General features: G+C 58.2%; 2 protein-coding genes across 6 annotated transcripts in view; one reads left to right on the top strand and one right to left on the bottom strand.

The window, feature by feature from the left end:
- ZMAT5 (zinc finger matrin-type 5) overlaps positions 1-3,266 on the top strand; it is a 28,149-nt gene extending 24,883 nt beyond the window's left edge. For all 5 annotated transcript variants that reach the window (XM_049619862.1, XM_049619863.1, XM_049619865.1 and 2 more), the window contains exon 6: positions 2,841-3,266. In XM_049619862.1, the coding sequence (XP_049475819.1) occupies positions 2,841-2,970 (130 nt within the window). In that variant the 3' untranslated portion in view covers positions 2,971-3,266. The remainder of the gene's footprint in view (positions 1-2,840) is intronic.
- A 1,195-nt stretch (positions 3,267-4,461) lies between these two features.
- CABP7 (calcium binding protein 7) lies at positions 4,462-13,008 on the bottom strand. Its single transcript, XM_049619869.1, has 5 exons — positions 12,881-13,008; positions 6,443-6,586; positions 5,440-5,552; positions 4,957-5,110; positions 4,462-4,727 (listed from the first exon to the last, which is right to left on the bottom strand). The coding sequence occupies exons 1-5, from the start codon at positions 12,987-12,989 to the stop codon at positions 4,600-4,602; spliced, it is 648 nt and encodes a 215-aa protein (XP_049475826.1). The 5' UTR covers positions 12,990-13,008; the 3' UTR covers positions 4,462-4,599.
- Positions 13,009-26,712: the final 13,704 nt, after the last annotated feature.

Genomic DNA, 26,712 nt, shown 5'->3' with positions numbered 1-26,712 from the left:
GACCCCCACCCCTGCACCTCAGAGATTCTGGACTCTGCAGCCCGGCTCAACAGACCCCGGGGAACTTCCCTGCCACCTCCCCAGCCCTTGGGGTCACCTTCTCACCTCTCCCATCTGGCCTCTGTCAGTCTCACTGGATGCTCGGCGGCTTCTTGGATGTGGTGGGATTTTCGTGCACCTTATAAATGCTATTTCATATGCCTGGAACTGCCTCCCCACTTCTGCCTGGCAAAGTCAGACTCATTCTTCAAGCTTTAGCTAAGACATCCCCCCTGACATGGCCCTGAGCTCACATTGTTGTCATTTGGGCTTGGCGCAGGCTCAGGACATGTTGACTGCATGTGAGCATTTGGGGGAGCAGGGTCCCTGGCCCCAAGGACTATTCCCTAGATGTGTTGTGGGCCCCTTGTGGAGACCAGTCTGATGGCTCCGCTTCTCTGGGTGTCTGTTTTCTCCCCTGAGGCACAGGGTGAAGATGGCTGCCTGGTCCACGTACGTGGGGCCACCCAGACTCGAGGGCCCCAACCCCACAGGCTGAGCAAAGCCTTTGAGGTAAACCAGGCCAACCCTCCTTGTAAGGGGGGTGGAGGCTCTGTGAGGCCCCAGCCTGGCACACTGTGCCATCCCCCTCAGCAGACTGACCCTGAGGGATCTGCCAAGAGCAGACAGCGGCAGGAGGGAGAGGCAGGCCTCAGACACACAGACTAATCCCCTGGCAAGGCCAGTGCTTGTCCCTGTTTTCCATTGTTGGCTCTTCAGATCGTGATTTTATCCCTCTTAATCTCCCTTTTTGCACCCCTCTCTGGGCTGACGCTACTGTTCGGCCCAGGTGCCTCCCTAAGACTCTTTTCTTCTGATCAGAACCATGGCTGGGGAAAAGCAAAAGACAGTTGCTCCTGTCCTTGTGCTGGGGGCAAACAGGCCACTAGAGAGGCCACGAGCAGTCTTGTGCACCTCAGTGTCGCTGTGTTGCAGGGCTGAAGGGGTGTGCCCCAAGGGCTCAGTGGCCCAAGGAATGTGTCTGTGTCTGAGCACACAAAAGGGGTACTCTTATCCTGGTGGGAGGCCTCAGCTGCCCAGGAATCTGCTCCATCTTCTAGAGAAGGGTCTGAGGTTCATGGGAAGGGGCTCTCCAGGATCACACCCTCCCCGCGGAGAATTGCAGTCACCTTAACCCTGTGGGAAGTCTGGGGTTGGCTGGCAGCTGGGCTCTCCCTTCTGACAACTGCGGAGCCTCCCCCACTCCCACCCTTCTCTGCGGCTGGTGGAGTTTATGAAGTCTCCCCAATGTCATAAATCATGCCGGGAGCTGCTTTCTGCGCTCTCCAGCAGGCAGCCAAGCAGGGGATTTCCCTGGCCTGAAGTCTTCAAGTCAGCTCTGTAAGGCGGGTCAGGCCCCGAGAGGGGCAGGCTGGGTGGCTGCAGTGAGGTAAACTCCCGGGGCTCCTGACCCCAGCCCCCACTCTGCCTTGGAGGCCTGAGCCCTCTCCAAACCTTTCAGAGGGCCCAGGACTTTCCCTTTCTGCAGAGGGCCGGCCACTGGCTCCGAGCCTGCTGGAGATGCCAGGGCATCACCTCCACTGAAAGCTGGGTCTGCAGATTGGGGGGCAGTGTCTGGAGCCCACGAATATGTTGCCCATTCGCCCCTAATCCCCTGATCCCAGACTCTGTCACTTGGGCGTGTGACTCTGTGTACTTCAGTTACCTCATCCATAAAATGGGGTTCACATGAGGATGCTTGAAGTTTCTCTAGATGTTGGTGTCTGGCCTAGAGTAGTGCCTAGTCAGTAAGAGCACCCAGCATTGCTCTTTGTCATCAGCAGACATTCACTGAGTGGCCTTCTGGGGCCAGGCCTGGCTCTGGGCACAGGGGGCGGGGGGAGGCAGATGGAGCCCAGCCCTACCCCTTGGTCTCTTCCATCTGAGAGCTCCAGTCCCACAGGGGAGACTTGAGCTCCCAGGTGAGTTCAAAGTGTTCCATAGCCCGAGAGGGGCAGTGCAGCCCTGGAGTAGCAGACAGAGTGGGAATTAAGTCCAGAAGCACTGGAATGTGGGACAGTTGGTGGAGGGAAGCTGCCTCCCTTGGGACAGAGTGGCCCCCAGCTGAGCACCCAGGGTGGATGCTTCAGATAGGCCCTGGGTTCCCAGGTGGCCTCCAGGGTGGTGGGCCTTCAGGGGAAAGAGAGTGAGTAGCATGAGAAATGAGGCTTTTAAAAAAAATTTTAGACAAGTATTTTTTTTCTGATTTCAAAGGCTTGCGTGCTTGTAAAACTTTTCTTGAAAAGTATAAAGAAGTAAAAAAATCACCCATAACTACACCACGCAGATAGAACCACTGTTAACATTTTGCTGTGTCTTCCAGGGTTTTTTTTTTTTATGCATTTATATATGTTATATATCTTTAAACAAAAATAGTATCATGCTATATACATTATTTTATAAGCTGCTTTTTCTCTCTACTCACACAGTACATCATGATACCTTTCCTTATCAGTGCATATAAGTCTGCCTTAAAGTTTATGCAGGCTGCATAGCATTCTCTGCTGTGGACGTGCATGTGTATTTAATCAATCCCCCACAGGTGGACACAGGTTATTTCCATTTCTTGTAGCTCAGTCTCTGCCCACAGCTCTGCTATTTCCTTGGGCTCCTTCCTAGAGGTGAGGTTGCTGGCTCAGAGGGTCTGCATGTTTTTGAGGCTCTGCCTTCCAGAAAGGTCATGCAAGCAGCTGACCTTTTCCATAGCTGGGGTCTTAAGGAGGGGGAGCTGAGGGAAGGCGCCCCAGCCTGGGCCTGGGCTGTGCCCCATTCTAATTCTCTGCCTTTCTCCTTCTGTCTAGGGCCGAGCCCATGAGAAACACCATCTTCCAGTACCCCATAGGCTGGCCACCAGTCCAGGAGCTGCCTCCATCCCTGCGGGCACCCCCACCCGGGGGGTGGCCCCTGCAGCCCAGCGTCCAGTGGGGCTGAGCCCCTCATCCTCATCTGACCCCCATCTGGTCAGCGTTTGTGTCAGTCACGAGAAAGATAAGGGCTCATACTGGGGACACCGAGGCCCGCTCCCGCTGCACGCTGTGGAGCCTCTGAAACCATTGGCTTGGCCTGGCTTGACTGAGGCCCCAGAGTCTCCCTACCAGGTACAGCCCTGGTCCTAGCTCTGCTCCAGGCAGCTCCACCCTCCCTCCCTCCCTCCCTCATGGGACATCTTGAGAAGATGGGTGAGAAAACTTCCTTCCGGATGTTTATAAAGAAAGTCTGTCACCATGGTGGTGTGGCTTCCTCCTTGCCCGGCGCCCTCAGCTCTGTGCCCTGGCCCCTGGTTGGAGGACGGGCAGGACTGGAGTAGGTGACGTCCTCTGCAGGGCGATGAGTGCTTGCTGCCCGTCTCCCTGGAGGGCCGGCAGAGGCTCAGCACAGCTGCGCAGATGGTGCGCCAGTGTGGCTGTGATAAGTGGCTCCGGGTGTGGGAGAGGAGCTCGAGGACCCAGTCTGCTGTCCCTGTCCCCATGTCTGCCCATGCTGAGCTGGTGCCCGAACGTGGGGCGTGGTGGGAGCTGTGTCTCTGGCCTAGATGGTGTAGAGAAGTTGGGGGCCCCAGGTGGACAGGCCCCGGACTTGGAGTGGCCTGGCTGAGCTTCCTGGCACCGACAGTGCTGGGCTACACCAGCCCCTTAGCCCAGCATGACACAGGGCCCCTCCCAGGGCTTCTGCCCCAGAAGAGCCCCCTGCAACGGGAAGGTTGCACAGGCTGCTCAGGAGATTTGGAAACTCCCGGCCCCTGGTCTGCTTCCCTCCTCACTGCACTCCAGTTCTAGATTCTGTGCTGGGTGGTGATGGGCAATGTGGCCCTCAGGCCAGTAGGCCTCTGATGAGGGGGCTCAGAGGGTAGAGAGACTGCAGGGCCACCTCAGATGCCCCATCTTCCATGCGCTTCTGCCCTTCCTGAAAATCCCTGTTGAAGGGGGTCCTGAAGCCAAATCTGGGGGCCTCTGAGTCTCAGGGTCCTCCTCTCTGAAATGGGCAAATTCTTTGGCCCCAGTGGGTACATGGAGGAAGGCTGAGTTTGAGTCTAAGGAGGGTCAGAGAAAGGGACCCCACAGAAGGCCAGAGGCCTTCCCAGGCTTGGCCAGGGAATAGGGCCCAGGAGACCCCAGCCTCACCCCCTCTCCAAGAGGAAGCATTCTGCCCCCATCTCCACCCTGCCCACAGCCCTGGGCAAATGTCAGGGACCACAGTCAGGCTGGCTGTGTGACCCTGGGCACAGGGTGCTCCTTCCTGCCTAAGTGCCCACAGCAGCTACAGGACCCTGTACAAATTCCTCCTAAACTTCCCAGGAGCCCCTGGATGGTGGGAAGAGTGAGTGCTACATTCGGGCCAGGATGGGCAAGGTGGAGGCGGGGCTGGGGGCTGCCCTCAAGAGCCACCACCAGGCCCTCCACAGCCAGGCCACAGCTCCATGCAGGGCCCACAGGGTGGGTGGGGTGGGGTTGCCAAATGTCCAGGACCTGAAGTACACGCGGCGGTGGCCCAGGGAGCCGAGTGAGGGAGGGGACTGCAGGCGGTGGCGGGCGCAGAGGGGGCCCCATGCACCGCGTGCGCCTACTTCATGCCGCTGCGCAGCACCTGGTTGGCTGCGATGAGCATGACGCTAATGATGAAGGCGATGGCGAAGGCGCAGATCAGACTCTTGCGCACGCACGTCTGGCGGATCTGCTGGTTGGAGCAGGCTGTGGCCGCCCGCCAGGGAGCACCAGAGAGAGACAGACGGGGACAGCGAAGCATGGAATCAGGAGCCGCCTGCACTTCCGCACACAGGCTTGTCCCATGGGACGCGCAGGGACACAAGGCTTGGGGCTGGCAAGGAGGCCCCCAGCCACCCCCTGTCAACCCCTGGTTCCTCCTCCCCCTGCCCAAGCAGTTGGCCTGCCCATGGGGTACCAGGGGTCGGTCACTCACTCTCCACGTCCACGGGGCACTCCTCAGCTGTGCCCAGGTGGCTTTCCTCCTCCGTCATGATGATGTTCTCGATGTCCTTCATGGACAGGTGCTCACAGAAGGTGTCGTACAGCAGCCGCTTCAGCTCGTCCACGGTCAGCTTCTGCATGTCGCACTTGCAGAGGGAAGGAGACGCAGTGCTCTGGCCATAGCCACCACCACAGCTGCCACCCAGAACCTTGCAGCCACACAAGCCCAACAACAGACCTCCAGACTCTGGAGGACTGGAAACCACTCACTCTATTCCTTGAGTCCTCAACCACACCAGCCCCCCCCCCGCCCCCCCCCCCCCAGGGAGCCCATGGCTCTCTGGGAGACAAGACATCCAGTGGATAGAAGCCTGGGATAGTCATTCCCCTTTACAGCGTGGCCCTGGCTATTCACTAGCCCCAGTACAGCCCTCCACAGTGTGCACACCCTAGGTCCCAACCAGCCAGTGCATACCTTCCAGAAGACGGTGTCAAAGTCAGTGCCATGAAACTTCTCTGGGATCCCCGAGGTAGAAAGCTTGGGTCCCAGGAGAGTCACAAACTCCTCAAAGTCCACTTGGCCGTCGCCTAGGGCAAGCATAGGTTCAATCAGTGGGCCAGCTTACAACTGGGCTTGGTCCTGGGCCACCTCAGGCAGGTCCCACCTTCTCTGAGCCTTGAGTTATTTTCAGGGACACATAACATCTGCCAAGCTCTGGGCTGATGCTAAACTCACCAAATATGATGAGGCCCCACCTGGTAAAATGGAGATGGAGTGCAGCAGGTGGGCCCAAGTACATAGGAGACCCTCAGAGTTTATTCAGAAACCATGGCTTCCCAGCACCCTGCTTCCTTCCCCCGGCAGGTGTGGGGCCTGACATTCTCCCCACACAGCTCAGGACACAATCTACCCAGATCACCACCTGCTCTCTAGGTGGATAGGAGGCAGGGCTGGAGGCCCACAGTGAGGACAGGGGGGATGAAAAGAGAGGACTGGACATTACTGGTCTTTTTTACTCGTTTTTCTTTAATAAAATGCCAGGTGGCAAATGCAACTAAATGATTTTTTATTTGGGGTGAGGGGACCTGGGGTATTTAGTATACCCTTTCTACTTTCCTGTATTTCAAAAATTGCTCAGGGGGCACCTGGCCGGCTCAGTTGGTAGAGCATGAGACTCTTGTCTTAGGGTCATGAGTTCGAGCCCCACATTGGGTTCAGAGATCACTCAAATAAAACTTAAAAAAAAAATCTTAAAAAAATTGTTCCGAATACAGAGCAAGAGAGGCAGAGCTTCTGACCTCCGTGCGTGGATATGATTGGGGCCGTCACACTCTGGCCTCTATTCTCTAGGCTGATAAATGGGTCCAGACCTGGCTGCATACTGCTATGGGCTTAGGGGGTGCCTGGGAGGGAGAGGCTCAAGGCCTCAGAGGCCCAGGTGAGGGGTGAGGAAACTGAGGCAGGGGGTGATGCTCACCGTCCATGTCCAGCCGCTGGATGATAACTTCCAGCTCCACCTCATTGGGCATGTAGCCCAGGGAGCGCATGGCTGTGCCCAGCTCCTGCTTGGAGATGAAGCCATTGCCATCGCGGTCAAAGACTTTGAAGGCCTCACGGATCTCTGTTGGGGGAGCAGAGCAGGTTGGGACCTCGTCTCTGTCCCTACACACCCCCCCCAGGCCCCCAGGATCCCCAAACCCGCAGCCTGACCACGGCATTGAGAATCCACTATGGAGCCTGCAGGTCTGACTGATCAGAGACAAGTGGCAGGTGGTCCAGGAGTCCACCATAGCACTCCCTTCTGGAAGCTCAGGGCAAGCCAAGCTGGGCAGCAAAGCTGTGCCCAGGCCCGTGGCACTGACGAGAGAGGAGAGCGCCCTCAGGGTCTCAGCCTTCGCTTGTCAGGCTCCCACAGCCTCTCAGGGCGTGCTCACAACGACCCCGTGTGGCGGGTAGCATGAGTCCCACAGGGCGGGCTCCTGGGGCCTGGTAGTGGTGGCCTCTGTGAGCTGCCAAAGGCTTCCCTTCCCACCCCTCACTCCTTCCGTCCCCCACACCCCCTCATTCCCATCACATGGCTTCCTCCCTTGGGCTCAGCTTAGAAACTCCAGCCAACACTCCTTAATGGTGCCACGTGGGGCAGCCACCATCTCCGGCTCAGGGCTGACAGGCCTGCCAACTCCGTGCAGACTGTCTCCCCAGCCCAAGGTTTGGGGGAAGGCAGACACTGGATAGAGGGGCCACAGCAAGCCCAGGCCTGCTCAGATGTGGGGATTGTCCCTTGCATTGTACAGAAAGGGAGACTGAGGCCGGAGGACCTGGGTGACTCAGGGGTGGAGAGCAATGCCCCACCCGAGTGACCTCGGGTCAAACTCCGTCTCACCCACAGTAAAATGCCCAATAGTGATGTGGGTATGACAAGAGTTTTACCAAAGATGTCTAGGAACTGCTGAGGGGTCCTAACCTCTCTCTGCTCACCTTCATTGTTACTCGGCCCAGGAAGGGCCCTAAAGAGCATTTTCCTTTGGTGGGAGCAGTAATCTCACTCCTCCCACACCCTCTCCACTCCAGCTCCCTTGTTCAGTTCACCTGCCAGCCTCTTGGCCTTTGCCTGAGCCTTCCCCTAAGACTTCAACAGGCACAATCCTGTCCCTGGGTGTAGGTGTGGGTGTACTTAGAAGCAGAGACAGATGAAAATGCTCCATGCTACAGACCCGTAAACTGAGGCATGGAGAGGCAAAACAGCCAGCCCAGGGTCAGTTTGGAGTTAAGGCTGTTTCTGGTGAGAGCAGAAGTTAGGTTGGCCTAGGCCTGGCCTTAAAGGTCTATGAGCCCCTAAAACTGTGGAATCCTGTGCCACGCAGTTATTCCCAGATCCCACTGGCCCCATTGAAGACTAGGGGCCATGGCAAGGTGGCCATGACCAAACTTTATCAGGTTCTTCCTACCTGGTGTCTGCACCCAAGGCCTGGAGGTTAGACCAGATGGCATGCAGGCCAAGACAGAGACAGCAGGCTACAGTTGAGATGTCTGGGCCCCCAGACCACCCATCCTAGGCTGGGCCTGAGAATCTGGTCGAACCAGGGGCCCCTAAGCCAGAAAGGAGCTGGGATGGGAAATGTGGGCCCAGCCCAGGGATTTCTATAAACCCCGGATTGGAACTCCAGGCCAATTCCCACCTAGGGTTTTCCTGGGCCACTGATGAGGTGGTAAGCTCCTTATCACCAGAGGTATATATGAGCGGACACCCAGAGTCATGGAGGCTGCTGAGGAACTCATATCGCTTGGGAGTCTCTAGGTAGAGATTAAGGCACTGGCCATGCAACCAGTTACACCCTCTGCCACTTTCACCGCCACACACACTTGGGTTTCTGGCCAGCACTGTTGCCCTCCTGACCAAGCCACAGGCTCTGTCCACCCCAGGTGTCCTGAACTCCAGCACTAGGAACCTGTTCAGCCTTGCTAAACACCAGCACTGCTCCACATCCAGGCCTTCGAACACGTGGCTCCTTTTGCCCGGAACTTCTTCTCTTCACCATGGTAAACTCAGACGCATCTCAGGTCCCCAGCATGGACTGCATCACCTCCTTGGTGTCCTCCCCACCTCCACCACCAGCTGACTCTGGCTTTCTTCTGGGCTCCCACAGACCCTGTTCTTCCCTTGCACTGACCACACTGGATTGTGAATTACGAATGCCATGAGGGCAGGGGCCAGGTCGGTCTTGTTCACAGCTGGGTCCCCATTTCCTGCAACAGTCCCTGTCTGTCGAGCATAAACATCTGCTGACCTAGTGATTTAATGAATGAATGACTGATTTGGAGAACCTACCCATCTGGAGCACACAGAGAAAAGAGCTGAGCAGAAGTTCATGCACCACTTGGTGTGAAGCCATCATTCAGAGCCCATTTACTCCTAGTTTACAAACAATCCTGGTAGGAGTAAGCATTTGCTTTCTGCTCCCCAAGCAGGCAAGAAACATGAGGGAAGACTGAGAATGTTGCTTGTCACCTTGTCCAACCACCAAGGACCCCACCCCTACCCACCCTATGGGCCACCACTGAAGAGTGGAATCAAGCTGAGGACAGGTCGTGGTGGACCCAGCCACCCCCAAGATTTCTGGGTCAGCTGGTTTTAGAAGGAGGAGCCCAGGGTCAAGCACCCCATTTTTCTGGGTCCTCAGTTTCCTCCTCTGTAGACGCCCATTTGGGAGATCACAAGGTGGGATGGCAAAACCCTCAACCCACGGTGGGGCTGCAGTGGGTGCTGGCCCCCTCCCCTGCCATGAGCTGGGGTCCAGGCTGTCCCTCCTACCCTGGCAGGGGCCGGGTATGGCCCCCAGAGCCCATGGCTGCTTCAGTTGGAGCCCCTGACCTTCCTCTGAGAGCTCTGAGGAAACTCACTGAGCTGGACAGGAGACAGTGAACGACAGGTGAATCTTGGGTTATGTGGGCAGGTGACAGACCCTGAGGCATCCCCACAGGTCCCAAGAGGCACCAGCACTCTGTTGGGAAGCTGGAGTCCAGAAAGGGGGTGCACACGCTGGAGGTCACTCGCAGAGCAGGGGCAGTGTCTGTCCTCTGCAGCAGCTGCCATTCTCCGCGGCATTGGCCCCACGCCCCACCACTCTGGCGTCCCTGAGTTTCCAGTATGCGCAGAGGCGGCTGCTGGACTTGCAGGGAAGAGGGGCAGGATAGGGGACTCCCCCACCCTCCATACTCTGAATGCCCTATTTGGCCACTGTCGATGCAGGCTCCACTGTCTGAATGAGCAGGCCAAGTGCCAACCTCAGAACTCTGCCCTGGTGGCTGCCTGCCTGTCTGTCTGTCTGTCTCCTTTCTCTTCTCTCTGGCCAGAAAGGGCTGGGCCACGGCCTGCAGCCACCTCACTCCTACCCTCAGGTGCTCAAGTCCGTTGATGCCACTGGGGCCAGCCTCTGTGCTCCTGCAGACCCTGGAGGGCTTTGCTGGGTGTGTATGTCATGGCCGGGATGGTGGTGGAGCGGGATGAAGGGAAAATCTGGAAAGCCTGTGCCTCTTCTCAGGGTCAGACAGGCTGCAGGCCAGTTTGGCCCAGCCACATCTACTCTGCCAACTTCCACCCATGGCTCCCCAGGGTCACAGGCCCCCAGACGCCTTTGTCAGACCTTCAAGGACTCTTCTACCCAGACTTTCCCCAGATCCTGCCTTCCGGACCTGTCCTACTGCACACCATGGGTCCCTGACTCCAGACCTTTCACCCATCTCTCTACACTCCAGTCTCTGACCCATGCAGGATTCTCCCCACCCACCCCCCCGCCCCCTCCTTGGCCTCCCCTGCTGCTGCATCTGAACCCGTGAGCCCGCCGCTGCGTGCCAGGTCCCTTGATGAACACCTCCATTGCATCCTCTGTCACCGGCAGCCCAAGGGAGTGGCAATGCCAAGCCCCTTTTACAGATGGAGAAAATGAGGCAAGAAAGGCAAGTGATTGTCCAAGGTCACTCCATGAGTTGATGGTGTAGAGATCTGAACCCAGTGCTGCCCGGCTGGGAAGCCCTCATCTACACCCTGTGCTCTCCACCTCCCTTACTGGTCCCTCTCCCCCTCAGATTAACCGCCCCCTGGATTTCTGCGGCAGGCACATAATGTCTGCAGCATTTCATCCCAAGCTGCTGGGCTCCCTCTTCTCTGCACATGTGGATCCTCCACCGGTGGGTGTCCTCCCAGCAAAGGGCCTGGGTCTTATCCAGACGGCCTTGGGGCAGGAGCACTAATGCAGGACACTGGCAGGGGGGGTGTCACCTTTTCCATCTAGCCCTGGCATTCAAGGACCACTGGGGCCTACAGAGACTTGGTCCCTCAAGAGGGCTTTTGGGTGCCTACAGCCAAGACAGAGGTCAGTCACGGAGGACTTTTTGCCCTCATCTACAGCTGCTCACAGGCTCGGAAGTAGGCTGGGGCCACCCAGGCATCTGCTTGTTCCACGACCTCCACTTGACCACCCCAAGGAGGGCCCTGCCCTTCAGATGCCCCCTGCCAGGATCCCTCTGCTCCTCAGGGCCCAGGAGAAGGGGACAGGAGAGAAGCAAGGAGTGCGTTTGGTGTTGCTGGTGACTAACGCTGCTGGGTTCCTGCCAGTGTGTCTGCCAGGCGGCCCAAGGGGAGCCTGCGGCCTCCTTGCCCCTGCACTGCCCTCCCTATGCCCGCTCACCCCTGCAACCCAGCCTCTGCTTGGCTTCTTAGAGGGTCTGCACCCCAGGGCTGGGAGATCAAGAGAGGAGAGACCCCGTGAGACATGGTGGGGTGCTGGAAACAAGGGTAGGGAATGAGGTGGAAGCTGCCAGGATTTGGGGGGGGCAATGTTGACCCCTGCCCAAGTGGCCAGCAGGAGGGTATGGAGGAAGACCCATGGAGGCAGACACTGGCAGAGGGTCGGGGTGGCTCAGGGCAGGAGGAGACAATGGTGGGGAAGTGACGGCCTCTGCCCAATCCCCTGCCCTCTTGGTCCTCATCATACCTCTTCCTTTTCCCAGGCCCTGGGCAGACAGGGAAGACACCTGGGCTTTGGGGTTCGAGGCTAGAGACCCAGCAGTATCACTCATCTATCTGTTCTGCTCACATCAGACACCAGACCCCATCTCCGTGGCTCTGACAGCCTCTGGTGGCTTTCAGGGGACTTGAGAGGAGCAGGTGGCTCATAGCCTATGGTGCAGTGTGGTTTTGGGGGGGGTGGGGGTAGCTACCTTTTTCTCTTGATCTTCCCCTCACCCAGTCTGACTCCCTTGAGATCTACCCTCTCTAGGGCTTAGGAATGAGGGAGGACCTCTCTCCATGCCTTCCCCTGTGCTCCCATCATCATCCCTGACTGCACTGGTGTCTCAGATACACCCCCTTAAGCCCTGATGAACACCAGATCTCAGAGATCCCTGGACCCAAGATAACCAAAGGGAGGCCCGCCCTCTGGGTGATCTCAGCCCTTTACCCAACAGCAGACAAGTAGATCCTAGGGGTCCAGGACTCCCATCAGCCCAGAACCCCCACTCCACACCAAATAGGACCCTAGGAGGCCTGGGAGAAGGGAAGACTGAACACCTGCCCCCAGCCCAGGAGGGAAAGAGCTTACAGGCCCCAGGGGGCTCACTGCTCCCCCAGAATCTTTGGTCCAGGGATTCCAGCCCCTGACCTCTGCTCAGATCTGGCCTAGACCCTGCTTTTAAGGTCCCCCATTCATGTTGAGAGACAGAGAGACTCTGGGGGGCTAGATTTGGGTCCCAGCCTCTGCCTTTCCCTTCCAGGCTTGGTTATCAAGACCAAGCCGCCCAATCTGGCCACTTGTTGTCGCCACCACCTCCTGGGCCGCCCTCCCGGCGCTCTGGGCTGGGGGTCCCTGCAGGGCTGTGGGGAAGGGGCTAAGGCCGCAGGAGGAACTGGGGACAGCCCCGCAGGCGTTAAGAGCAGGGCAGTCGCCCTCTCCCCTTCTCCGGCTGCCCGAGCAGATTGGATTTTAAAAGCGACACGAGCGGAATGTCAATTCGAGCGCAGAGCCGCGGGCGGGCGCCGCGGAGGGGATCAGGATGCGGGTGCTCCGGCCGGGCCCGCGCGGGGGACACAGCTCGGACCCCCACCCAAACCGCCGCGTTGCCGCACCGTCACCGCGGACTGCGCGGCCCCGTGACCCCGCTGCGGGGCTCAGCAAGTTTCCGCAGCGCGGGGGACCGTGCGGACAGGGGCTGGGCCGCCCCTCAGCCTTGGCAACCCCCACCGCGGCACCCAGAGGTGTGAGTTGGTCCTGACTCCCCACGCAGCTGCTCGCTGGAGCGCCCACCTGGCAGCCGGCACCTGAGGACGGCCCCTCCACCCCCTGCGCCCCGAGTCCGCGCTTCACCTGGGCGCACAGGTAGGAGGGCGAGCGGGCGGGGGTCCCGGCGGGGCACTCACCCTCCAGTTCGTCCTCAGGGATGTCCACGGGGCGCTGCTCCGACAGCAGGTTGGGCACGGTGTAGATGCCCCGGTACATCAACGCCGCCGTCACCGGGTGGAACGGCATCTTGGAGGCTCCGCGCCCGCCCGCCCGCCGCAAACTTTGAGGTCGGGGCTCATGGGCCGGCGGCGGCCCCGGGGGCGGCTGGAGCGGGCGCGGCGCGCGGTTGCGGAGTGCGGCCCGGCGGCAGCAGCGGTGGCGAGGCGGGGGGCGCCCCTCCGGGGGCCTAGCGCCCCCGCGCCCCGGGCCACCGGTCCATGCCGCCCCCTCCCTCGTCCGGCTCCCGGCCGGGGCCCCGCAGGGGCGGCGGGGGCGGCGCCGTTCGGGCCTCTCCGCTCTGGTCGCCGAGCGCTGCTCCCGCCGCGCCCGCTCCTCGGTGCCCCGCGCACTCCGCGCTGCTCGCCGCCCGCTAGTCCGCTCGCCGGCGCGGCCGCCCGGCCCGCCGCTCCGGCTCTCGCCGCCTCCCGTGCTCGCTTGCTCGCTCGCTCGCTCTGTGCCGCGCTGGCTGCGCTCCCCGCCTCCCCCGCCCGCCCGCCGCCCGCCCCCTCTGCTCTCTCCACCCCCCCTCCCGCCCCTTCCCGCCGCCGGCCCCTGCGCGGTCGCCCCTAGCCCGCCGCTGCTCCTTCTCTCCTTAGCCCCAGGTTCCCCTTTCCCCCTGCGGAGGATCACTGTCCCTCGCCCAGAGTCCGCAGCTACCAAGACCAAGGTGGGGGTGGGGCCCTTCCTTCCTGCCCCTTGGCCCTCCCCCACCCCCCACGAACAGAACAGGGAACTGAGGACCAGAAGAGACCTGACAGAGAGGTGAGATGGGCCCCAGATGCCTGGGTCCTGGAGGAGAATCATACAGTATTGGTGTCAGGAGGGGCTCCAAGATGGGGAAACTGAGGCTGAGAAAGAAGGGCGTTGACCAAGGTCATAAGGCTCAGGCAGCAGGCAGAAGCTTGGGACGGATCTGGGACAAGCTACCTTGCCCTGTGGCTGAGACTTGGCAGCTGACCTTGCCCTCCACAATAGAGCCCCAGTCCTGGCTCCTTTCCAAGTCCCCACTACTCTGCCTGGGGAGCTGCCAAGGGTTTGTCTGTCTTATGCCTCTCCCCACCCCCAACCCAGGGCACTGAGGGACAGAGAGGTGGCTGGGTGCCTGTAGGGACTGGTGTGAGTTCACGTGGCTGGTTAGACTTAAAGGTGTGTGCAAGGCTCACCCAGGCCCCAAGGCATGTGTGCGCAGCAGGGTGAGGCGTCAGGTGTTTGTGGGAGCAGTATGTGTGTGCTTATATCTGTTATCCAGGAGGTGTGTTCATGTGTTTTTGAGTCCACATGCAGATGGATACATGTTGGGAGTGTGTATGGAAATCTGTGTGTGCCAAGGTTGTGAGCTGGTGGGGGAGGGGAGGGCAGGAGCTTCTGAGCAGGAGCCCATGGGCGGGTTGGGGGTGGTGTACAGGCCCATGGGCTAGGAGTGGCATGGGCATGTGTGCACAGATGTGTGTGTGTGTGTGTGTGTGTGTGTGTGTGTGTGTGTATATATATATATATATATATATATATATATATAGGGGTTGACCTTCTGGACTCTCCATGGCCCCAGCTGCAGGACCAGCCCCTGGAGGCCCCATTGGAACCACCTTCAATCAGCCAACAGCCCCAGTGGGAAAGCTGATTGCCATAGCCCTGCCCTGCCCTGCCCTGCCCTTCCCAAGCTGATTACATTTTTCTGTTTGTTTCTGCTTTTGTAGTTGATTAATCACAGCCCTATCTTGGGGCCTGAGGAAAGGGGGCTCAGGGAGAGATGCCAGCCCTGGCCGAGCTGGGCTGGGCCAGGCCTGGGCCCCAGCACTTCTCAGGCACGGCTCTGGAGGGGGATCCCAACAGCGTCCACAACCTACAGAGGAACCAGGAAAGACCCCAGCTATTTGTCTCCCCAGCCTCTATGGATCAGCTGGGTGCCCATTAGAACTGTAGGCCGGAGGTGTGAGAGGCCCCAGAAAAGCACCACTCCAAAACCCTCCTCATCCACCTGTCTCCTGGTCGGACGGTCCACCATCGAGCTGAGTGTTTTGAGCTCCCTTGGGTCTTCCAATGCAGCAGAGGAGTGGGGAAGAAAGCACCCAGAACTCAGAGCCAGGCAGACCTGCGGCTCCTGCATCTACCACCTCCTCACTATCATAGGACCTTAGTCCCCTCTTGTAACCTCTTAGGGCCTTGGCTTTCCCTTTGGGAAGTGAGAGTGGCGACGCCACCTCCCAGGCAGTGGCGAGGATGAAGTGAAGTAACATATGAGTCTGCCAGTGCATCCCTGTACCTCTTGGGAGTTTCCTATTAGCATGAAAATTCCCCCAAGGAATATGAATTAATAATAATTATAGCTGCTATGTATTGATTGAGAGCATGAGCTATAGCAGCTCTCTCTTTCCGTGTTTACTGAGTGGCCAGGCTGCACCAGCCCAGGCCAACCAGTTCTAAATCAGGACCCCTGTGCCAAGGGAGACTGGGCCGGTGCTTGCTAAGGGGCTGATGGGAAGCCCAGCTCCCACTGGCGTCTGGAGAGGCTGCTACAGAGCATGTTTGCGCTCGCTTGACAGAGGGGTAGCTCCTGCTGCATCCCCTGTAGCTCCCAGCCTTGTTGCCCAGGCAGAGAATTTTCAAAGGACAAGGCAGAAACAATCTGCGAGTAAATTAAGCAAAAATCAAGTGAATGGGCCTACCTAATACAGCCAGGCCCTGTAGGTCCGTGCTGAGGGAGGGCACGGGTGTCCACGGAGACACAGGCCTCCCTCCAGTCTGTGACCAAGGGATCAGGTTATACATCCTGTGACTGGGCTGTTCCCTGGAGCAGGCTCCCACCAGGTCAAAGGGACAGGACCCAATGGGGGTTGACAGCCTCAAGGTCACAGTACACCCCACTGCTTAGGCCATCCCTGGCACCCCTGTCCCTGGTGATTCAGGCCAGTCCCTGTCTATCTCCTGATGCAAAGCCATAGCCCACAGGGATGACTGTGGGCTTAGGGGACTTCCATGTGCCACCAGCTACACCTGCTCTCCCTTCTCTATCTGCCCATGGGTACCTGGGCTGTGCATATAACCTGCATGGCATCCCCCAAACCTCTGAAAGCAGTTTGGCCTCGCCCTCATTCATGGCTGAGGGCACCCCTGCTTAGGGAACTAAAGGAACCAGGTTGGGTCATGTATCATTGTGAGGCAGCACTGGGGTTGGGGTAAGGGTAAGGGCTTCAGGAGCCAAGCTCTGGGTCATTCTGGTCTCAGCCTTCTAGGCTCAGAGGAATGTTGCTTCCTCTGGGAACCATCGTAGACCTCTGCAGCCCTCTACCTTGGACCACTGGGCATCTCAGCCACTGGGCAGCCCCTGGGTGCTAGCTAGGTCCTGTAAGCAAGTGAGGCCAGAAGTTGGAACACGAGAGGGTGCTGCTTATACCTGGAGCTCACAGAGCAAGCACCAGAGAACTGAGCAGCATGGTTGAGGTGGCAGCTCACTGTCTGGCGAAGGGCAGTGGAGGGGGTGGGGGTGGTGCCTTTTTTGCAGAGGAAGGGCATGAAAGCAACTTGGAAAGTCTCAGACGTGGGGTGGGTGAGGCAGTGCCATGAGCTCTGCATGGATAACCCAGAGCCGGGCATGTGCCTTTGGGTGGCTACACTCTCTGAGCCTCGGCTTACTCACCTGTTAAATAGGAGCAGGTCTAGCCCCCAGAATGAACACTTAGATCCTGCATGTGAAGTGTTTGGTGCACAGAACATGGTATCTCTTACTATGAGTGAAGGGAACTCCAGGAGGAAAACCCAGGGTAAGCAAAACTCAGAAGTGTGAGAGGACCATCTTCAGCTCTGGAGGGCAAGCTCTGAGTCTGTATCTCCTGGATCTAGTGCCTGGCGCAGGGCTGGGCTGGGCTTGGGAAATTGGCAGGGGCTGGATGAGTGTCTGCTGGATGAATGAATGACAGGATGAATGAATGAATGAATGATCGCCCACCAACCCACCCGCCCTTCGGCGTTGCAGCCCTGTCCTCTCCTCTGCACATCACAGGGGAGCAGATGGCGTGATTGCAGGGTGTGAATTATGTCTGTCGCTCCCCCATCTGGGGAAGGTAATGCCGCCATCACAGTACACTCCCTGGGGTGCCTTTGGGAGACTCAACTCGTGGGCCCCTCCGGAGAGGGGTCTCCACATCCACAGACTTTGCCCACTAGTCCTTAGCTCAGGGTGCTGGAGACACTGGGAGAGGTTAACCACCTGTGACTCTGGGAGAATCCACCAGGTGGCAGGGAGGAAGGGGAGAGAAGTGGAGACCACTCTGTCCAGAGGCTGGGTGCCTCCCTCCTGGAGACTGGAACCCTCTCATCTCAAAACCAGCAGGCTTGCCACCCTCCCTGGCTGGAAACCACTCCTTGGAGGCCAGCATTCTCTTGCCACCCACATTCAGCACCAGGGAGAGCTCCTGGCAGAGCCCAGGGTCCAGCCACGTAGGGTGCAGTTGTGGGGGGATGGAGAGCCCGGCAAGACAGTAAATGAACCCATAGTCCAGAAGAGGATATCAAAGTGGAGGGAGAGCAAGTGTCAAACTCAAGGTCAACTCAGGACCGCTAACCACAGCCCTGTACAAATTGGGGGGCGTGCGGGGGGAGGCAAGGAGGTGCTGAGGGGAAGGGAGTGTCCAGGGAGGGCAGAGGCTCTGGCCTCTGCTCCTTGGCTAGGGAACAATATTGTTCCAAGAATCCGCTGGGGACAGTGTCTGGAGGTGAATAAAATATTCATCGTCTAGGCAAACTCACACAGTCACTTGATGAATAATGGAATTTATAGACTTGCAGAGGCTGACCCAGCTGGGCCGGCATCTAGAGGCTCCTGTCTGCTCTAATCCCGCCCTGCCACGGGCACCCCCTCTAAACCTTCAGATGCCTAGCTCCTGCAAGTGACAGGGGCAGACAGGACAGAGCAGGAGACAGAGTCCAGCAGGGGGACACAGGGCAAAGGGGACAGGTCCTTGAATTTATTGCTCCTTGAGAAGTGATTTGGTGATGGAAAAAGAGCACTGGACTCAGAATCCAGTGTGGCTGGGATGAATCCTACTACTGTTGTTAGTTCTATGTCCTGAGTATGTCAGTTATGCCTCAGTTTTCTCCCCTGTGAAATGGGGGTTGATGCAGCCATCACACGACCAAAGTTGCTGAGATGTGATGAGATGAAGAAAGTGACAGTGCTTGGTGCCTCTGTCCCTGGAACACACAGGTGGCCCTGTGCTGAAACATGTTGCTGAAAGGCTGGACCTTTAGAGCCTCTCTCTCTGGACCCCAGACTCCCCTGAGCCCAGGAGGGGTCTAGAAGGCAGAGAGAGGCATGGCCACAGAAGTAGAGAAGCTTCTAGTCCTCAGGGCAAGGTTTGATGTCAATAAGTGCAAAAACCCAGCCAAGGAGAGACAGACACGGGCACTCACCCAGGCCCTCCTACCCCAAAGAGTCTGCTCCCACTGGGCTGGGCATGAGCCTGGGCAAGGGTATTTTTAAAATGCTCCCAAGAGCTTCCAAGGTGTAGCCAGGATTAGAATCCCTATTCCAGGGGCAGAAGGCTGGTGGGGGAAACAGTCTGGGCAGGGGTAAGAGGAACATGGGGATATCCCACCCAGGAAATGACAGAGATCTCTGTCCCTTGTCCCCTTTGGGCCTTGGTCTCCCCTTCTGAGAAGTGGGAGCCTATGCCCAGCATATGACCAGGCTGCTGTCTGGGAGTGGGATCATGGGTACCTCTGGCCCAGCCCCTGCTCCAGTCCTACTTCCTGAGTGACAGCTGTGGCAGCTGGCAGGAGACAAGGCGCGAGCCAGCTCCTAATTGCTCTGGGCTCCCAGATCCCTGCCTCAGTCTGTTGCCTCTGATGAGACATTCGACTGACCTGCCCAGGGCGGCTGCTTCCCCCAGAAGAGGCCCTGTCTCTGGCTGGTCCGGGCATTATGCGGGTGGGGGGGAAGCTGCCTCTCCTTGCAAGGTCTTACCACATCTGGAGCAGGGTGAGGCTGGGACCCTGCAATCCCCCTTGGGCCTGCCTCCTCTTCTCTGCATCTCTGTGTGTAACATAAAGAGCTGTGTGTAATTTTCCATTTGAACAAGCAGCTGCACAGGTGCTGAGATATGCAGACCCCGTGGCTGGGCTTTGTGGCCTCACCTGGCACACCCTGTCCCCTCCAGGGGGGACTCGGGCATGTTCGCTAGGGTCAGACCCAGGAGAATAACTGTGTGACCTCAGCCTAGTCGTTGGAACTTGGACACTTGGTGCAGCTGTTTCTGAAGGTGAATATGGACAGAGGAAGCCCAGGGTCAGGGTTCACCATCACTGTTCCCTCAGTGTTTCAGAGGGGTCCTCAAGATGCTGCAGACTGGCAGCTTTTAGCACAGCCCCTTGGGCTGAATTTTCAGATTCACAGCTGCCTTTCTGTCTCTGGTTGCCTGGACCCCTGCCACTGTCCCCTCCCCTGACTCCTGACCCTCTCATTCTGCGGAGGCACCTCCAGGGCAAGAAGTGGAGAACAGAGAACAGAACCTTCTGGCTCCCCGAGGGGTTTCTCAGACCCTGACACCTCCAGTTCTTTCTCAGGAGGGTCAAGTTATTTACCTGGTTTCGGTGATCTAGCCCAACACTTATCCTTTCCCACATGTGAGCTGCTGCCTCCACCTGCTGTGACATGGCCTGAGAGCAGCTCCTATTTGCACACCCCTGGGGATGGGAATCTCACCCCCACCCCTGAGGCAGAGTCAACACTTGCCTATATTCCCTGGGCTCTGACTTTGTCCTCCAAGATCTCTCCTGTTCTGAGACAAGGCACTGAAGGCCCCCCAAAGGGGCCCCTGCATGTCACTTGGGAGATATACTGACCTGTGAGCAGCTCATCAGAGTGGCGCCCCTGCCCCTACAGTAGGGACATGGGTAAGAATGGCACTGCAAGCCTGTGGGCAGAGGAGCAGGCTCTGTGGTGGCAGAGAGGGGGCAAGCGAAGTGGGAGCCAGGTTCTCAGATGAACACCTCTGGCTCCGTGTCCCAGGGCTGCACAGATTAGCCCGTCACTGAGTGTCCAGGACATGAAATGGGTGAGTTTTGACGAGGGGACTTTGGGAGAGGCCCAGACTGGAGGCGCTGCCCAGGGAGTGGCCCCTCCTGCCCTGGCCACCACCAATCGGGGAGCCAGGCTATGATCCTTTGGAGTCCCTGATGTTGAGAGACAGGGCTGGGGCAGGGTACCAGGATGCCCCAGGGCGGGTGGACGAAAGAATTCCTGCTGAGTCTCTGTCCTCCAAGGCTGAACTAAGTCTGCAGCCCCGCCTCCAGCTGGTCCCCCACCCTAAGGCCCGCTAATGGGCCTCTGAGGCCCACAGTGCCCTGGTCGTGTCGAGCCTAAGTGATGATAAAATCGACAGCAGTTTAATTGGTAATTTTAATCCTGGACAGAGCAGTAATGGCGTTACTAATTGGATCGTTAGAGATTTGTGCTTTATGGCTGTGTAATTAGAGGAGCTGTGGGGGGCCGGGGTGAACTGGGGGGCCATGTGGGGCCAGGGGCAGGGAGCAGCAGGCAGGGCCCTTCCCAGGCTGGGGCTGGGTCACCACCGGGACCTCCTTCTCATCTACTGCTCCTTCCAAGCAGGGCTCCCAGGGCAGTGGAGTGAGGGAGGTCACAGTTAGGGGTCTGTTTGTGCTCCTCCCAGAACTATCATGTTGGGAGGAGCAGGCCTTGGGGTCCATTACACAAAAAGACCCCAAATCTCATAGCCCAGCTCCCTACAGAACAGGGCACAGGGGTTCCCACAAGCCCAGCCCTTCCCTGCACCCTCATATACGCGTGCCCCTGTGCTCATGTGGGCTCACACCATTCTGTGCAGCCTTGCCCATGGGCTTACTATGGAGCCACAACGCCGTGGCCTTGCAGGATGGCCCCCAGGACTCTGGGTGACCACAAAGTGTCCCCATTTTAGAATAAGAAAGGGTCTTAGGTTCTCCCACTCTGCTCACTTCTCATATGGGGAAACTGAGGCCCAGAGAGGGTAGCGGACATCCTGTGTGTGTTCCATGCTAGTCTCATATGTTTATGTGAGGCTTACATCCCTGAACACCAATATTTGGTGGGTTTTCGTCACGCGTGAGACTGCCACTCTGCACCTGTGTGAGGGAGGCACGTGGGCCGGAACTCGGGCCCAGCCCCCACCCCTGGCACATGGGGCATGTGTTGTCAAGCGTGGAGGGGAGGCAGGGTGGAGGGTCCTTTGGATTGGATTCACTATGCCTGGCACTCAACAAATCTTTGCTGTATTAATTAATAAAGCAAAAAAAGAAAAAGAAAAGAGAGGGAGGTCTGGAGGGAGGACAGAGAGACCATGGACCAAGGGCTTCCGTCACATGCCCTTCTCATTGGTCCCCTAGCCTACCACTGGTTGTTCTCTTAAACACAGGCCACAGTCCCCTCACAGCCCTGCAATGGCATCCACCTTATTCCAAGGGAGGGCCAAAGTCACGAGGGGCCCCAATACTTCCCTCCTCACCTCTCCGCCCCCACCTGCCCCCTGCTCACCTGGCGGTTCCTGGAGGAGTGTCAGGCACACTCCTACCTCAGACCTGTTGGCGCTGGCTGTGTTTGTCACGCGCTCCCGCTAGACATCTTCATCGCTCACTCCTTAAGCTCTTTACTCAAAAATCACCCTCCCAGTGGGTCTTCCCTGACCCCCCTAGCTTTAAAAATTATGTTTAAAAACACACATCAAAAGACAAATGGTGCCTGTTCTCCCACTGCCCTGCTTGTCCTGGTTTGAACATACCACAATGTAACACACATGGATTCTTCCTTCTTCCTCTCTCTCTCTCTTTCTTTCTTTCAAGTTTATTTATTTTGAGAGAGAGAGAGAGAAAACATGCAAGTGGGGGAGGGGCAGAGAGAGAGAGGAAAAAAGAGAGAGAGAATCCTAAGCCGGCTCCACATTGTCAGTGCAGAGACTGATGCGGAGCTTGAACTCACAGACTATGAGATCGTGAACTGAGCCGAAATCAAGAGTCAGATGCTCAACTGACTAAGCTACCCAGGCATCCCTGGATTCTCCTTTCTTGCCGGTACTGGGTTTTGTTCACTGCTGCATCCCTAGTGTTGTGACATATAGTAGGTGCTCACATATAGCTGTTGAGTGAATGAATGAATGGGAGTGTCCCTACAGAGGCAGCCCTGGGAGGTGAGGGCGGGTTGTGGGAAGTGTGCAGGTTGAGGGGGCAGGAGGCAGATGCTGGGCGGGGACTGTGGCTGAGGCACCCCTACCTGTGAGCCCTTCCTTCTGGCTGACCTGGCTCCCACCTCCTGCAGCAGCTCAGTTAGGAGACAGTGCCTGGCGACCTATATCAGCAAATTAGACAGACGGGGGCCGGGGGGAAATGAAAGTGTCTTCCTGCCAAATGTCCACCTCAGTGCCCTCCACCTGATGGCCATCAACCCAACCTCCTCTCCCCTTCTGCCAGGTCATCCCGTGGCCTCTGACTGCCTCCCTCCTGGTCCCCCCACAAGAAGTGGCTGGCTACCTCTGGGCTACTCTCAGGGACTCTAAGGAGACCCCTCCTCTGCTGGCCCCATCTCCCTGTTCCCAAGCAGGAGACAGTGCCTGAAATGCCACTACCAGCACTGAGGTGGCTTGCACCTGGGCCCAGCACTGGGGTCCAGAGTTCTCGATGATGCCCTGCCCACCCGCCTGGGCCCACTGCCTTAGGCTTCGTCAGGTGATGTATGGCCCACTGGGCCTGCCAGGAAGTGACAGCAGATGGATGGGCAGTGCCGAAGGGTGGGCTCAGAGCCAGGAGCAGAGAGCAGAGAGGGGGGAGGTGCCTGGCTCCAGAGAAAGCCATTCCCGGAATGCCACCCTCCCTGACTGAGGGCAGGACGGGGAGTACCAGAGTAGTCTCAGACATGGCTCCCACACAATGGCCCTGAGTGTGAGGAAGTGGAGGGAGCTGGGGGGCTCTTGGCTCCTCAGGGCATCTCTCCAGGCCTCAACTTCCTCATCTGTAAAATGGCAATGATGCACCCACTGGGAGGTGGCAGGAAGGGTCAACTGAGAGAATGCACAGCAAGCAGAGTCCCCAGACTCAGGGGTGCTCGAATCACCAACCTTCAGCCTTGTTAGGCTTGGTGCTGGCCAGGGAGGGGTGGTCCCTAAAATTCTGCTTCCTTCTTCCTGTATCTCCCCACCTGACCCCCTCCCCCATCTTCCCTCTCCTGGCCTTTGGGAGAATCGCACATCCAGAGATGGACCGGCAAAATTCTGTTTGACCTCACTCCCATTTTCCAGAGGGGAAAACTGAGGTCTTGAGAGAAGAACCTGCTCAAGGTTAGTTAGGAGGACTTGTAAGACCCTTCGTGGTGATAGCTGAAAGAAGTGCCTTCCCCACTGTGGACCCGGGAGGGTGGGGAGTGGGGGACCCATGCAGCTGCCTAGCAGGGGGACAGTGCTGGGCACGGGGAAGGGGACTGGGGGACAGGGGTGCAATGCGGTTGCTTCGGCCAAGTCAGGATGCGCCAGACACCGCCATGGGTTCTGTCTGCGTCCAAGGAGACCAGGACACCAGGCGGGCGGACGGCATGTCCTTGCTGGCTGGTCCTGGAGGAGGGATGGGGAGTAGGGGGGAGGGTCATTCTGGGAACCGGGGCTGCCTGCAGGGCCAGGCGGCGTCTCCTGGCATCTGTTCACCTGCCCTGCTCCCCAGAGGAGCACGGACTTCACGTGGGTCTCCCAACGGCTATGGGCATGTGACGCAGATGTACACAGACAGGCCTGGTGGATGTGTGAGGGGGTGTGGGCGTGCACGGGTGCATGTGGGCATGTCAGACCTGGTGTGTGCACATGTGTGGAGGCTGATATGCACATGTAGAGGTCTTAACGCCTGGGCCCCAAGAACCCAGGGCCAGGGCAGAGCAGTGTGGGCACTGCAAGCATCTATGTGGGCAGTGCACTTTGCACATGTGGGCCTCTCTGTACACTCGGGCATAGATGAGATGTTGACATATGTCAGTGGGTATGAGGAAAGACATGTGCTCAGTCAACACCCACCAGGTCCTATACAAGCTCGGTCTCAGCTTTAATCAAAAGGAATCGTGTCGGGGCGCCTGGGTGGCTCAGTCAGTTAAGAGTCTGACTTCGGCTCACGTCATGATCTCACGGTTGGTGAGTTCGAGCTCCGTTGGGCTCTGTCTGTGCTGACAACTCGGAGACTAGAGCCTGCTTCGGATTCTGTGTCTCCCTCTCTTTGTCCTTCCCCAGCTTGTGCTTGTGCTCCCTCTCTGTGTCTCTCTCTCAATAATAAATAAATAAACAAAAAAATTATATATATAAAAAAGGGACAGTGTTGGCCCCCCATTGTCAGTGGGGAAACTGAGGCGGCTGCCTGCCTAAGGCTACCAGGATTCCTGCCTGTAAATCCAAGAGAACACCCCCTGCCCTGTCCACCTCACAAGGTGGGACACGAGTTTGGCCCTGAAGAAAGGCTCTGCCCAGATCACAGGCCCTATTCTGGAATGTTAGGCTTGCTCTGGACTTGTTCTTCTGCGTAGTGACAGGGTGGGATCATGGAATCCCAGGGTTGGATGGGCCTTTGGGGTCACTTGGGGCAGCCCCCTGCTGCTAACTGGGGGACTGATGGCCAGTACCCTTGTGAAGGAGGGAGCCCCAGCTGGAGGGCCTCACTGCCCCCTCCTTGGGGCCTGCTTCCTCACCTATAGAATAGAGTAGCCTCCCCAGCTCCTCTGTGGCCAGGGGACAGGTAAGGGGAGGAGGAAGGGCTGCTGGAGGGCTAAGACCCAAGGTCAGCTCAGGGACGAGGCGGTGGTCCCAGTGTGCTCTCCTGCCAGTCTGGGAGGGGAGATGAGCCGGGGGTTGTGGGGAGAGGGAGGCTGAAGGGATCTGAGGCAGGGAGACGGGCCTTCCAGTTCAGTTAGTGAAGGGATTTGTCATTTTAATGATGTGATATTTCTTGCCTGGCTCCGGTCTGTGGCAGCATGAAGGGGACAGCTGCCTCCCTGAATGAGGTGGTGCCTGTGCTGGTGGAGGGTGTCCTCAGCACCCGGCCAGGCTGAGTCTGGGGACAAGGCCTGGAGGCCGGGGTTTTGGGGACCACTGGCCATCATGCAACTGCATCTCTAGTCCAGCTCTGCCTCTCCCTCCTTGCGTGACCTTGGACGAGTCCTTCCCCAAACTGAGGCTCAGTATCGTCTGTGAAGTGGGGCTAATACCATCACCCTGGCTGTTGGCTCTGGCATCTTTCACATCCTCCCCTTTGCTGTCTCTTCCAGTCCCACCACCGGGACCCTCTCTTCTGCTCCTGAATTTCTGCAGACCCTCAGCAGGCCCCCTCCTTCCAGGCAACAGGGCCTTTTGGAAGTGCTGACCTGACTCTGGCTCCTTATCACTCCGCCTCCCCTGGCCCCCTGCCCCCATCCCAGCTCCAGGCCGTAAGTGTCCTGAACTTGTCCCAGCTGCTTGAGCATGTCTTGCCCTTCCTCGCTTCCAGGACTTTATAGAAGCTGCTGCCTCTGCCATCACCCTGGTCCCTCAGGTCTGGCCAGAGGCCTCCTCTGGCCCTCATAGCCACCCTTTATTTGCCCCCCGACCACATTTTGTTACATTGGAGGGTGACAGCTGGTTTCCCAGTTTGTCTCACTTGCTCTGTGTTCCAGCACATCATAGGCCCTCAGTAAGTGTGTGATTGTTGAATGACCGAACGAGGGGCTGCAGAGCTGCCCTCCTGACCCTGGCGTGCAGCAGCGGGGATGTGGGTGGCGGCTGCAGTTAGGGTGGCCCAGTGGGTGGCCTATCCATCAGCCTGGCGCTGCGCCTGACCAGATGGAGCTAAGCCCCTGGGGAAGGGAGAGGAAGGAAAGATCCATCACCCAACCGGTTGGTCTGCGGGTGTGTGGGTGTGTCGCACCTGCCCCCAACGAGATCCTCATTCATCATGCTGTCCCTGGGATGCTGGGATGGGAAGAGCAGGCGGCAACCCCTCTGGCAGCCCCTGTGGGGCCCGAAACTTCAGGAAGTCTGCAGCTCTCTCATGCTCAGTAGGGGGGGCGGGGGAGGAATTGAAGTCTGGAGGATGGTGGCAGGAATTAAAAGTGGGGACTCTGGGGGTGCCTGGGTGGTTCAGTCGGTTGAGCGGCCGACTTCAGCTCAGGTCATGATCTCGCGGTCCGTGGGTTCGAGCCCCGCGTCGGGCTCTGTGCTGACAGCTCAGAGCCTGGAGCCTGTTTCAGATTCTGTGTCTCCCTCTCTCTGACCCTCCCCTGTTCATGCTCTGTCTCTCCCTGTCTCAAAAATAAATAAAACATTTTTTAAAAAATTAAAAAAAAAAAAAAGTGGGGACTTTGGGGCCAGACCAACCAGTGTTTGAGTGACAGCTCTGGGACTCACTTCTGTGACCCTGGGTAAGTCTCTGGCTTCTGGGAGCCAGTGTCTTCCTCCATAAAACGGGGACACAGCCGTGCCCTCTCACCCAGAAGAGGATTCATGGAGACGAGGCTCCGTGCGCTCCTTCCGTGGCCCCTGCTCCTCCAGCTGGCAGGGGAGGAGGAGGCAGCAGGGGCTGCCAGTGGTAGGGCCAGCGGATTCAGGGGGTACTGGCTCATTGTCTGGGCATTAGGGGGAAGGAGACGTTGAGGGATGCTCCTCTGGGCCAGAGGGGCTGGGGGAGGGTGTGGCTGAGTGATGACCAGGCCCCTGGTGATTACAGCTCAGCTGACCCAACCAGCTGGGGGGGGGGGGGGGGGGGG

The sequence above is a fragment of the Panthera uncia genome, assembly GCF_023721935.1.
Source record: "Panthera uncia isolate 11264 chromosome D3 unlocalized genomic scaffold, Puncia_PCG_1.0 HiC_scaffold_8, whole genome shotgun sequence".
Taxonomy (NCBI): domain Eukaryota; kingdom Metazoa; phylum Chordata; class Mammalia; order Carnivora; family Felidae; genus Panthera; species Panthera uncia.
The sequence above is the reverse complement of the archived record's forward strand: the minus strand, read 5'-3'. Positions and strand labels throughout refer to the sequence as shown.

What these genes read in the sequence shown, in the direction of transcription:
- CABP7 (XM_049619869.1), bottom strand. Translation starts at nt 12,989, where the DNA reads ATGCCGTTCCACCCGGTGACGGCGGCGTTGATGTACCGGGGCATCTAC. An exon ending in CCCTGAGGACGAACTGGAGG is followed by an intron (nt 6,587 to 12,880) that starts GTGAGTGCCCCG and finishes CTCCCCCAACAG; the next exon opens with AGATCCGTGAGGCCTTCAAA. An exon ending in TTGACACCGTCTTCTGGAAG is followed by an intron (nt 5,111 to 5,439) that starts GTATGCACTGGC and finishes TCCCTCTGCAAG; the next exon opens with TGCGACATGCAGAAGCTGAC.